Source organism: Taeniopygia guttata, chromosome 5 (assembly GCF_048771995.1).
Source record: "Taeniopygia guttata chromosome 5, bTaeGut7.mat, whole genome shotgun sequence".
In the NCBI taxonomy this organism is placed as follows: Eukaryota; Metazoa; Chordata; class Aves; order Passeriformes; family Estrildidae; genus Taeniopygia; species Taeniopygia guttata.
In genome coordinates, this window is record NC_133030.1 from 29,151,387 (window position 1) to 29,164,489 (window position 13,103).

Consider the following 13,103-nt stretch of genomic DNA (forward strand, 5'->3'; position numbering starts at 1 on the left):
GGCCTTTTCTTGTGATAAATCTGATCGCATCCGATATTCTGAGTGACTCCCTCCGCGACACATGCATTGAGTTTCCATGTGTGAAAATGGACTTTCCTGAAGTCACTTTTGCAGTATGCACCCATGCTAATTCCTTACACTTAATTTGTTAAATTGTCCAAGTTAAAGTATCATTTCGTAATAGGGGAAAGACAAAGGGGTTACCTCATGATAAAGAGAAGCTTACAGCCTTGTAAGGCAGATTTGCCTATGTAACACAATTTATTTTTCCCAATTCAAATGAATGCTCCCACTTCTGCACTTTCTTAAATCAGGTTTCTTCTGGAAATACTTTGGTTTCAAGTGATACACGAGGTCGCTCAGCTGTTAGAAATAGTCAGCTTTATACATTAGAGCAATTGCATAAGGATTCAACATTTGGTAAGTAAAATATACATTTACTTCTTTTGAGTGGTATCCCAGAGCCTAATGAGATTTGTCATTTATGCAAATCAAAATTTGAATCTGGATATTGCAAGGACGTCCCTACCTTTACATGACTTCTGAAAAATACTACCAACCAGTAGCCAGAGCTTGCTTAGAATTCCTTTAAATATTAAATGGTGATTTGCTTCCTCTGAAGTTGGTCTTTTGATGTGGCAACATAGAAGTACAGCTTTTTGAGATAATATGAGGATATTTTGAAGGAAGGAAGGAAGCAAGGAGTGTGTGGCCTAAATCTGCAATGAGAATAGAATTGTAAAAGCAAATTCTTATTTTTAGCTTCAAGAGTTAAGCTATTTCCAGAGTTAAGCTATTAAGTCTATTTTTCCTTATTTCATTTTCTTACATGTGGCAATAACTGTTAAGACTTCAGTACTGCAAGATATAACTGCAGTGTAATTACCAACACACAGAATGTCTAGGCAAGGGATGTTATCACTCCTTCATTAGGATCACATGGATTGGGGGCTCCAGTGGAGAGTTTAAGTCCCTGCAATTTAAGAATAGTGGTGGGGTTACATTTTAATTTTATTCTCTCTCTGGGTTTTTTATTTCCTGCAGAAGCTGGCAGAATTCAGCCACCTCTTCCTTCAAGTGGCACCAGCTGTAGGTTCACTCATGGATTAACTATTTCTGTCAACTCCTCTTCAACAAAAGGATACCAAGATTTATCCAAACACATCTTGGCTAATGCTACCACTGAGGTAAGTAAAAACAGAGTTTGCATTTATTCCTTCTGGAAGTTGTAGCAAAAATGGGTGGGACAAGTCTTGTTCTACATCACAGTTACATATTTGTCAGGTACAGATACACACACTGAACAGTTTTGAAGGATGGGTGTAAGGGAGCCAGGCTGCAGCCATGGGGTGCAGAAGAGAGGGTGGGGTTTTAGCTGGAACGTTTGAGTGAAGCTGGTATCATTTGTCATTGTTTTCTAAGGTAATGGCAGCATGCTCTCACAACCTGAGGAACCTCTACACGTGCCAAGCAGCAGCTGGGTGGAAGTAAGTTGATGGCAGGTCTGTGTAAGGGCAGGCCTTTCTCTGTACCCGGCCCTCTTGTGGGCAAATACCTTTCATTTATTTGCCTTTGACAGATATCAGTGTACAGAAAAAGAGGTGCAGGTGTACTACAAAGTTTTCCCTTCAGCAACAAGGCATGGATTTCTGGGAGCAGGAGTGATAGAAAGACCTCTTCCCTATGTGTGGGGACTGGTGAGAGATCCTGGCAAAAGGCATCTCTACGACAGCTCTATCAATATAGCTCGAATACACAAGAAGGTAACCAGCCACATTCACCTGGGTGAGTATCCTCACACACAGCAGATGACAATCACCAGCACCATCTGGATGTAGGCAGCCAGGAACAAAGTTAAAGACATCTTATTCCATTTGTTCAGGTGTAAATAAACAATATCATTATTTAATATGGAAGCTTCAGCTTTGCAAGACTTTTCCAATGCTTTTCTAATGCAATATTAAACACATCTTGCTGTGAAGTGCAGCTAGAGACAGTGGTTTGAAAGCAAAGATAAACCTAAAGTGGCTTGAAAAAGCATTTAAAATATATATTACAGCATATGAACTAGAGTTCTGCTCCCAGACAGCAAGTCAAAATAAAATATGTATCTCCATGTAAGGGGTGGGGAAAATTGAGTCAAGTTGAAGTTGTGAAAGTCTAATTCCCCTTCCTTATTTTTTTTTCCCCAGTATATTTAGTGACTGATACCTCCCTATGTTACCTAAAGCAGCCCCGGGATTTCTGCTGCATTACTGTAGAAGCCAAAGAGGTAAAGTGAACATTCTGTCTGCAGCACAGAGGAGTTGTTCTGATATCCTAGTTCAAGGATAAAGGAGAGAAAGAGATCAATCTTCATATCTGCAGAAGTGCCAGTGTAACAGAAAGGAAAGCCATGCCAGTATCACACAAGTGAATTATGTGTAAAACCCTCTTGTGAACGACAATTGCCAACCAAGGCCCATCAGACAGTAACACAAGTGTCACATGGTATATTCTGGTTGCAAACACAGGATTTTGACAAAAACATATTTCATAGAGAAGAGAGTAGTAATTTTTCGTGTTAAGTAAGCAATGTGAGAAATATGCCTCATGGGAAACAAAGAAAACATTGCTATATGCATAAAATTTTTCAAATTGTCATCTTTACACCTTGTCGTGTGCAGGAGAACTTGTCTGTCCTGGCTATTCAGTCTGTCTATGATGCCTCCATGCCTCAGCCTTGTAAAGAAGCAGTGAGAGGGGAGATTTTGCCAAGTGCTTGGATACTGGAACCTGACATAGTGAATGGAAGAGAGATCACCAGAGTTATTTACATGGCACAGGTAAGGATTTTTCTTTATGTTCAACTGTGAATGCAAAAAGCTCCTACACAGCAGAACACTTATGAGCTGGTAAGCAATAAAAAATACAATCCTTATACTATGCTCCACAAACCTTATGAAGTGACCACAAAGTCACTTCTTTCACACTTCTCAATGCAGAGACTCTTACTAGGATTGTGTTTAAGAACATGTTCCCAAGCTTTTAGAGCATTCAAGGCTGCTTCCTTAGGTATCAAGTTCTTCCATAAAGGTTTACTAGCAATTTTAGGATATGTTGTGCTCATGTGGAGAGCCAATATGGGGAGTCTTGTTTGCATTTTCACCTTGCTGTGGACATAGGAAGTCCAGCTTGGGTTATACTATTTTCAAAATCCCTGAAAATACTTGGTGGATTTTCCTATGCAAAGTTCTTCACACTTAATAGATACAAAAGAGAAGTCAAGATTAGGATTCCAGTTAAGAATAAGGTCTAATCTTATAATCCATTTTTTAGACTCATTTGAAAAGTAGGCTCACTTTGAGACAGGGGTAACTAAGTATTTAAAAGTGTCCAGAAGAGCATGTTTTAATGTGTAAAATTTATTTAAATTCTTACATAGCAATAAATGCCATTAGTCCTTTAAACTCGTCTATTTAAAACTTAAGGATAAATTTAAAAAAATATCATTAATTAGCACATGCATTTTACAATGCATAGGTGAAATGTATATATGCATTTAAAAGTTTTATATGCACCTCATGCATAAATGCATATGCATTGCCCTTTGGTGTATGCATATACATTTTCAGTAACACTGTGTCTCAAACTAGTAAACTTTAATCCAAGCTCAAACTCAAAATGTGGATGATACCTGATAGAAGCAACATCAAATAGTAAAGTTTTGAAAGTCTGTGGCGCATTGGGAAGAAAAAGATACAAATGACACAGTAATGATGGCATTCGGCTGATAACTACTTTTGTGCCCAACACATACTCATTACATCAGAGCTACTCCAGACTGGAGAAGTGTTCTGTTTGAAGTAGGTACAAACTCCACCATGCAGCCTTTCCTCTAATCCCTGCAGGTGGACCTTGCTGCCCCGGCCATCCCCGCCAGGCTCCTGAGTTCTGTGGCGAAGCAGCAGCCCCTGGTGATTGCTCAGCTAGCTCAGCTGCTCACTGCTCAGTGCTGCAGCACCACCAGACACTGAAGAGCCCCTGACAGCTCACAGGGACACACAAGTGTTGGAAGGTGCCATGGAAAATACTGTCTCCTGAAGCAGCCACCACCAAGCCTCACTTGAAGAGGCTGCTACTGCTGGACTATAGCTAACACTGCTTGTAAGAAACACAGCAAGTTTAGTGGGGAACCTCTCCTCCTAGAAACAGCAGTGGAAAACTTCTGTGGAAGAGGAAGAGACTTTGGCTTTACAATAGCCAGCATTATAGAGCATATTACTTAACTCCTGTTTCCAAGCAACTTCAGAGATCAACTTCTTTCTTTAAGTTTAGGCTAGAAGCAGTATCTGTATGGCTTGAGACCTTTCACAAGCTCTTGAGCAGAGCTGCAAAGCCACTTTCTAATGATGAGATAAGTACCAAATGCAGAATTCCTGACTGTGTAGATAAATCATTTCTTTTAGCTGGCTGCCTTTTCCCTTCCCCCTGAAGAGGGAAGTCAAGGCAGTGCAATATTCACTAGTCATCCTACACCCTGGATAAATTTTTTTCATGTATTTGCTGACTGCTTGAAGCCAGTGTAAGGTGTTTCAGATTGCCACTACACTATGCAGCATCAGTGGACACCACCATACCTCAGGACACAGTTTTACTGTACCGCAGAATCAGGTGCTTTGAAATAAAGAAACCAAACTGTTCTACACAGTGGCACTATCATGGATAGGTTAGTACTCAGTAATCATGTTCTTCCTAGAATTTAAGTCCTGCAAGTAAGAGTAGCTCTAACATTTTTCTGTAATGGCTTTTCCCATCAGCCCTTCTACCCTTGCACCCAAATGCATTAGGAGCTGAAAATACAGACTCTTCCCATTCAATTACCTCATGGGACTTCTGTAGCACTTAGTCCAACAATCCTGCTGTCAGGCTTTACACCTTTGTTCAACACAATCCCTAGCTGGTTCACATATTCCTGAATTTAAACTAAATTACAACCACCTCAAATATCCAAACAACTTAATTCTTCAGCACAACAGTACAGAATAATTTTAGATATACCTAAGCAATAAAAGCTACTATGTTATGCTTTCAATAGCTCAAAAAAAGGCCACATTGTTCAAGAAGCTCTTGCACTTTGAATTTGTCAAGTGAGAAATGCGTACTTAAGCATCCACCCTACTGCAGCCAGTGCCTGCTACTTAAACACAGTTGCTTTCAATACAAAATATGTTTTCCCAGCACACGGTGAAGTTAGCTGCACTTCTCACCTTTGAGTTCAAGAGCCAAGATGTACTTTTACTCTATTTTTGAACAGGTGTAATTTTGGCTCTCAGCTTCTATGTTACTTCCTGTTACTAATATAGCGAGTTTTGAATGAAAAGACAATAGTTGTTTTAAATTGATACTTAGGAAAATAGCAGTTTTGATACATACCTGCCCAAGGCTTCCTCCTCTAACTAGATCAGGGAGGGTAACAAAAACTTTCACTTACAAATTTGCTTTGTTTCATCTTAGGATAGTCATGGCTACAATCTTAACACCATTAGTGGTTTTTCAGTGAGGTGCAGCCTTTTGCTAAAAGCCTGAGTCCCAGCATGGTTTGCTTTGAGCATCACACATCTTACACAGCCCCTCAAGAAAGAGGGTACCTGTCACAGAGGTCTCTGCAACTGAGCAAAATGACAGATTTCTAGATTTGTAACGTGTCAACGCCCTCCCTTCAGCGGAACCCAGAAGGAAGAGCAGACAAGGCAGCACAGTAAAGCCCCAAGAAAAATGAGCAGAACCAGCAGCATGGGATATTGGCTCCATGCCCAGTGCTGCTTCCAGAGGTAGGGGAGGTCTTCATACAACCCACTACAGATTTGCTCAGTGCTTTGCTTTCTTTCCCTTTTATTTTGGACATGGCACTAGTGATAAAGCAGTTTTTGTAGGAAAAACATCTCGGGGGACTCCTGTTGATTAATGATGCCAGTGCCTATGAAGGATAGTGTCTTATTGTACAGTGCATCAGATGTTTATTTTTATATATACTTAATTTTTTTTTCTACGTTTACAAATTAAGTTATTTATATATGCTTGGTTTGAAGCGTTTTTATATGCTATAAAAGCTAAGTTTTATTTTTATCAGTATTGAATTACTGTAACTTTTTTTTAATACAATCTTCAACTGATACTAAAAAGCCTATTTATATGAATGTTTTCTTTTGCAAATACAACATTTTTTGGTACTTGCTAATGTATGGCATTGGTTTGTTTGGAAGAAACAAAGGCCCAGCAGATATCAAATTTGTTTATCTACAACAGGCAAAAAGCAACTTCCTGTAAATTACTGCTGAGCAGCAGATGATCAATTATATTGTACCACCTAGGGTTGCATCTCTGCTCAAGGATGGTATTTTCATACCCACAATAAATGGTATTTTCTACACAAGAAAATGTGCCCCACCTTATTTTGCTCTAGCTAAGATACCCATCTATGGAATTATGCTGGATAGAAAACCAACACAAAGGCAAGTTTGTGGTAACAAATGTAGGTCTCCTACTTACCTGCTGAGGAATGAGCATGAATAGGAACTTTGGGCACAAGAATCAAGAAGTCAGTCACTGCTTAAATTGGGGTTCTGTGACAGTGCTTTCTCCAAGAAAAGAGGGTTTTGTTTGATTATTTAAAAAAAGTTGGGTGAAGCGTCTTCCCAAGTCCTGTTACACAGCTCCCCGGACCAGTACATTCAGAAGGAAGTTAATGTAACACCATTTTTCCTAATTCTCTTTGGAGACCTGTGAGTTTGCAATAGCAAAGACTGGCAGAAGAAAGGCCACACCCTCAAAGCTGGCTTTCACTGAGCTCCTGCTCTCCTGCCTGCAGCACCTCTGGCACCAGCAGCACTGCCCAGGACAGAGGGACAATGCCCAAGGGACTCACACTGGGAGAAAGCCACCAGCCAAGGGGGCTGCAGGCTCGTGTCCTCAAGTGTAGTCCCACAGCCAGGTGTCCACAGGCAGAAAACCTGTGCTGCACAAGTGCCCCTGTGCCTTGGATACAGAGTGGGGGGTCTGTATAGAGCGGGTCTCTTTTATAGAGCAAACGTGCCTGGGGCTGTGGGATGCCCAAGAACCAGTGTCACTGCATTAAGTCATAAGAACACAGAAAGAGAGGTGTTTCTTACCTGCTGCGTCCCACTGCAGAAGTGTCTCCTGCCCCACAGGGCACAACTGTGTTCTCTGGTTGCTGGAAACTGCTCCTGGAGCTTGGTCACTTTGAAATAAAAACTTCCAAATGTGTACTAGAGAAGGATAATTCCAGTTACAGAGTTCACGAAAATGGCTGTGGCCATGGTATCTGTGCAAACAGTTTCATGCTACCCAAATAAAATCCATGCCAGAACCAGGAGCACCTTTTTTTTAACTCTTAGGGATTCCAGCTTCTTCCCCTTTCACCACCGTGTCCTCCCTTACATAACAAAGTAGATTTCTATTTCAGCAGAAGCTCAACAGGCCAGTTAGGAGGTCTGTGCTTTCTCTACCCCATGCTTTGTACCCGTTTGGTTCTTCAGCCTAATACCAAGAGGTTCTATTCTGACAGCTTGAACACAAGACAACACATTTAATAATGTTTATTATGACAACAATTTCAAATAAGATCTGCAGCAAAACATCATGTAATACTCAGCCTCAGCAAGCAGGTATGGCATGATATGGTGTACTTGCTCTTCAATTTGTATTGAATTGTTCCATTTGTATTGTAGCATGCCTACTTCTGGGGACTCTTTCATTCATATCAGAAAGCCCCTACAAAGAGGAATGCAGGTGGAACCTACCAAATCTTTCAATATAGTGCTTAGGAAACAAGACAAGAAAAATTACAATATAGGTCAGTCACTAATGTGCCTCTATGATTTCTCTTTCTGCATCACATATTTTAACAGAAACCACAGTTCCACCTAACAAGTCCTGTCTGTAGTTTTGCTTGAATCACTGACTCCAAGATGTTACCTTTTCTCACCTTGTACAGCGAAGAGATTAGTTAATTAGCAAGCTGAGCAGTCCTGGGCTTCACCTTGTCCAGAGGCTGCTCTTGAGTAAAACAGAACTTGCTTTCTGGAAAAAGCTACACTAATAGGACACTCCTGGACAAAAGGAAATAATGTCCTCACTGCTTTGGGGCAGGGAATCCCATAAGACAGCTGATGAGCACCTAAAGATATTCTGCTACTTACCAGCAGTCTCTGTCCCAAACATCAGTTGAAGGAAATACTTGGGGAGGAGGGAGTGAACAGGAGGTCACATTCTTGGTGACAATCTGTCTGTAAGGGCAGAAAATGCCCACTGTCCTCCAAGAAACGGGCCTCTTTCAAAACCCACTCTCCAGGGAACATCACAGTGATTCTTCACTACTTTTTCTGCTCTTCCAGGCTGTAGTTCTCTTGCTGCAGCACTTCCTGACTGATAAAACCCAAATGCAAGGCAAGAAAAATGATAAAAACCCAGTGACTAGCAGCCAGATGCCATTTATGTTCACAACTATAAAAGTGTCTTAAAAATACTGTCTTCAGTAAAAAATATAAACACATATTTTATTCCTTATTTCTTTTAAAAACCCTGGGAATTGCAAGTTCTGTTTCCAACAAGAGATGGAAAAACACTTAAAGAATCCTTAAACACATCCTTTAGAAATAATGCCATCAATGGTCTAGTGGATTTATTTAATATGGTTTAGCTTTTAAAATCAGTCTTAAAAAATTAAAATCAAACCTTCAACACTGAGCTTACAATGAAAAATAAATATAGGCACATCTCTGTGTCATATAGGTTCACCTCTTCCTTCCCCTGACTCTAGAGGCTTTGTTATAAGACAACATGAGAAGACACATTGAGTTAAGAGACAGCCACCAAAAAACCATCTCTCTGATCACAAAGTAACTTGAGTTGATTCCTGGGTTTGGTCACAGCCTGTTGCTGCACAAATGCAAAAAGTGTCTCTGAGTCCAAAGAACAGCTGCTTTGAGATACAATCAAGGTGCTTAAAAGACTTTTGACTTGGAAATTCATTTGCTGATATAAATCCCTCAGCAGAGTCACCACGGCAAAATGTCCATGACAGAAAGCCCAGTGCAGGATTTGCACAGAGTGACCTCTTAGCTTCAGTATACCCCCAGCAAAGAGCTCCCAATCCTTTCAGAAACACTGAAAATTCCATTTGCATCTTCATTAGTAATTTTTTCCCACAGAGTCCGCCTCTGCTAACTTTGTGTGCTCACAGTAGCTAGAGATTGTCTGGTCAGCTCACAAGGGTTAGTCCTGGGCTCCTCTATCTGAGGTTCTGATACAAATACATGGGACAGCCTTTTCAGGTCTTTTACAAAATCCTGCAACAAAGAGACACAAACCAGAGAACCCTTAGTAATGGAAACAAAAGAGGCTGTCTTAATTTTTCCATAAAGAACTTTACAAGGTTAAAAATACTGATGGCTTTCCAGTGCAAAAACCTACAGGAACTATATAATTGACTGCAATGATGAATGCCTGCAGACATGCTACCACAATTTAAATGGTTAAAACAGCTCCAACATGGAAGTGCTCACCAGCCTTGGAACACTGTCCATTTTAGCAAGGCATTTGGGTGGATTCCTACATTTTGAATGTGGCCAGAATAGTGAGGCTCCTCTGGAACATTCCAACTGCTCTCACACTCTGGTGGTAGGAGGCACAGGGATGTAAGTGGAAGACAGTCAGTTAAGACACTTCCCAACACATCATTCTCAGCTGGAAGGCAGCAAGCACACTCAGACTAGAACTGAGAACTGGTAACTGAGCCAGCTGGTCTCCAAACTGGTTTACAATTTTGTTGGAAATGTTTCCACTGCATGGACAATGTTGTTGGATTGACACAAGTACAGCTTTCAGCCAAACACTAGCAAAAGAAACAAACTTGCTGGAAACCAGTCCTTCCTTTGCATTAAGCAGGAACAACAAATGAGAAGATTATGGGCCTTACTTATATTAAACAGAAACACAAGGATTTTCTGTTTATATAGCCTGATTTTTTATTTCACTTACTGTTCATGCATATCTAATTACTTACTGAGGGCCAAGGGAGCTCTTCGAGGATATGCAGGCAACTCTGGATTTCACTAGTTTTCATTAGTTCATGTTCTATAAGACCATGAAGCAAGAAAAGGAACAAATCCCACTGCACAAGAGAAGAAAATATCAACAACTCAAAAAGAAGTGGATTGTGTGCTTGTTTCTTTATCCACATATAATTCATACTTTTTTTTTGGATCAGAATATGGAAAAAAAGGAGCAAGCACATTATTATTTGCATGTGATAATGACAGCAAGAGCAACATCCAAAACGAGTAAACACAATTCCTTTAGTTCATACACTGATTATCTTCTGCCATGAAGTACATATATGGTGTTCTACCATAAATTCTCAGTTTGTAAACACAGAAAGAATTTAATTCCTGCCTGATCAAGAACAGCATGAAAAATTGTTTGATTCCTGAAATAAGCTAGGTTTAGCCTGCAATTAAATAGGGTGATTTTCAGCTTTTGTTGGGGTGCTTGTAAAACCAACATGCATGCAGAAATGCAAGCTGATAAAAGACAGAAGAATGCAACTGATGACAGTCACAGTCCTTACAATATCCCAGGCCAAATGGGCCATTTTGCACTGGCTCCTAACCAAACCTGTGCCTTCCCAAGAGCCCCCCAGGCATCTGTACACACCCCTCTCTTTCACTGCCCCACAGAAACAAGGCCAGCCAGCAGTGGCCAAACCCCACCGCTGGCCTGAGTCACACGAGCCCCCAGTGAGCACTGCGGGCTGGAAGAATTCCTGGACAAGTGCCAGCCTGCCCCACAGTCACAATGAGCTTTACCTCTCGCTGCTTGGCTTCTGCAAGATAACCCATGTTCTTCTTGCTGAATATCAGCTGCACAGGCACAGACGTCCCAAAGTCCTCCTTCCAGATGGAGAACAGCAGCTTTAGGAGGCCACAGGTGGGATTGTTCTTTCCATGCAGCCGCTCAGGGCTCTTCTCTGGGGATTTGATCCCAAGACTCAGAGGAACACGATCTGAAACTAAGAGAAAGATGAAAAATTAACTCCTATAGCTGCATTATTTCCTTTTATAGTCATCATCTTGGTTCAGCAGCACACTTAGGGACTACAACCAGTGAACCTAAGAGGACTGGAGTTTGGAAATATGCAAACTTATGAGCTGAAACTATACAGACAGTATGACATAGGAAAAGACTTCTACTCCTCAGAGAACACCAATTGGTTGGACTATAGCCCCAAGTCTTGAAAGTCAGCCTAATATTTAGTCAAAGAGAACCTAGATGTTACTGCAAAGGAGAGAAGAGTAGCAGTTAAACACTTAAGTCTATAGACAGACTGAACAGTTGTCCATAGTTTAGACAAATTATGGAAATTTGTAAAGAAAAATTATGTATTAAATTTTTAAGTTGGTTCTAAACCCACAAAATTAGAAGGCTGCCCATGAAGAATACACCTACGTTGAGATCACAAGCTCCTGTTCAGAGAAAAACTGTATTTATACATCAGAGCAAGAGAAAAAAACAGATTGAAAATGTTCACAGGAGTCGTAATACACAGAAAACAAGTTACTTCCATTCTTTCCCTTAAAAAACCATAAAGCAATTTAATGCAAAAGGCCCTTACTTTTAGGGAAAAAAGCCCAAACTCAATCAAAATTTTTCCGAGGCAGAAATATTGGAAAACATATCCTATATTTAACTGAAAGTGTCAATAAATAAAAAACAACAGATGTGAAACAGATCAGAGGTCTGGTTAGTCACTGTTCAATTCTGTGTTGCAAAACATAAGAGGGAATAAGAGCGACCACCCAAACTGGCAGAAAAAAATCTGCAGATTTAGTGACACCAAAGAGAATTAAATATCCATGAGCTTTAAACACTTATATCTTTGACCCCAAGGATCTAGGAGAACTATAGTAACAGATTTAAGTCTTAAATAGCTTATCATAACTCACCCAGCAAAGACGCCAATTCAACTGTGCACTTGGCCAGCTGCTGTTCTGATGTGGGACATATGAACTGGGAAACACAAAAAAAGTTACAATTTTTCCCCATACAGCAGACTGCACACAACAGGGATTCCCAAGGGATAAAAAATATCTGAGAGGAGCAGGCAATTTCCAGCAAGAAGCACAGAGCTGTAATGAGGAGACCACTAAAGACTGAAAGAGAAAAAGGTCATATATGAAAAGGGGATTCACAAAGGCAAACTGATGTAACAAGCAGATCTACACAGTACAAAAAAATGCAGTGCAACATTGCCATATTTGAGCTCAAATAAAAACCCCCCAACTGAAATCAACTGTGAAGCAAGGGAAATTAAAAAGTTTACACGTATCAAGACAGCCCAAAGTGATTCAAAGGGCGTTTTTGTTGCTTTTTTACATCTTTTACCTTTCTGCATTGAAGTGTCTGACTCAACCTTCCCAGCAAGCACTCCAGCCACACGCAGTCAACCACTTCACCCTCCTCCCGTGGGCCCACAGCAACACAGAGCACATCCTTGATGAGAAAGACAACAGTAACACACACATTAGTATCCTGCTCTTCCACAAACAGATCCTTGGACCTGTGACAGAGCAGTTCATAAATAGTTCTTGGGTCCTCATCAAAACCAGAACCTAAGTTAATATACATACATTTCATGAGACAGATTAAAGCTGATTTTTTGCAACCTTACCAAGATCTCATTTTCTAGCACAGTTCTCACTAATGTTATGAAGTAAAATTCAATGACAGCAACAAATCCCTATTTCTTAAAAGTACTAGCACTGAAAGCTCTAGATAAATTTGACAGCACAGCAAGTAGTTCGGGGTAGAAGTGCTACAGAAATCCAGAGCCCTCTTATATTGTCAGGGAAGCACCAGTGCCAACCCAGAGGTTTCCTCATACAACTTACCCTCCTTTTTTTATTTTAGCACAAGCAAGAAAGCATTAAAGCATCTGAACTCATTTTCACACAGCTGCTGGGAAAGCAATGACAGTGATAACCAGCATTACTTGTCTGTCAAGCAAAAAACACAAGCAGAATACATAACAGTAAAAGGTGAGG

The 13,103-nt window shown here is 40.5% G+C and overlaps 2 protein-coding genes across 6 annotated transcripts in view; one reads left to right on the top strand and one right to left on the bottom strand.

The window, feature by feature from the left end:
• Positions 1 to 6,420, top strand: part of STARD9 (StAR related lipid transfer domain containing 9) — a 96,014-nt gene extending 89,594 nt beyond the window's left edge. For 4 of the 5 annotated variants that reach the window (XM_030275482.4, XM_072930017.1, XM_072930018.1 and 1 more), the window contains 7 exons: positions 315 to 420; positions 1,045 to 1,187; positions 1,423 to 1,487; positions 1,580 to 1,785; positions 2,193 to 2,272; positions 2,667 to 2,825; positions 3,891 to 6,420. In XM_030275482.4, the coding sequence (XP_030131342.4) occupies positions 315 to 420; positions 1,045 to 1,187; positions 1,423 to 1,487; positions 1,580 to 1,785; positions 2,193 to 2,272; positions 2,667 to 2,825; positions 3,891 to 4,016 (885 nt within the window). In that variant the 3' untranslated portion in view covers positions 4,017 to 6,420. The remainder of the gene's footprint in view (positions 1 to 314; positions 421 to 1,044; positions 1,188 to 1,422; positions 1,488 to 1,579; positions 1,786 to 2,192; positions 2,273 to 2,666; positions 2,826 to 3,890) is intronic. The other variant, XR_012056329.1, reaches the window with a different exon arrangement.
• A 1,162-nt stretch (positions 6,421 to 7,582) lies between these two features.
• CDAN1 (codanin 1) overlaps positions 7,583 to 13,103 on the bottom strand; it is a 31,529-nt gene continuing 26,008 nt past the window's right edge. The window contains exons 24-28 of the mRNA XM_030275495.4: positions 12,445 to 12,552; positions 12,006 to 12,069; positions 10,869 to 11,071; positions 10,067 to 10,174; positions 7,583 to 9,350 (exon numbers count right to left, since the gene is read on the bottom strand). Coding sequence (XP_030131355.4) covers positions 9,225 to 9,350; positions 10,067 to 10,174; positions 10,869 to 11,071; positions 12,006 to 12,069; positions 12,445 to 12,552 — 609 coding nt within the window. The 3' untranslated portion in view covers positions 7,583 to 9,224. The remainder of the gene's footprint in view (positions 9,351 to 10,066; positions 10,175 to 10,868; positions 11,072 to 12,005; positions 12,070 to 12,444; positions 12,553 to 13,103) is intronic.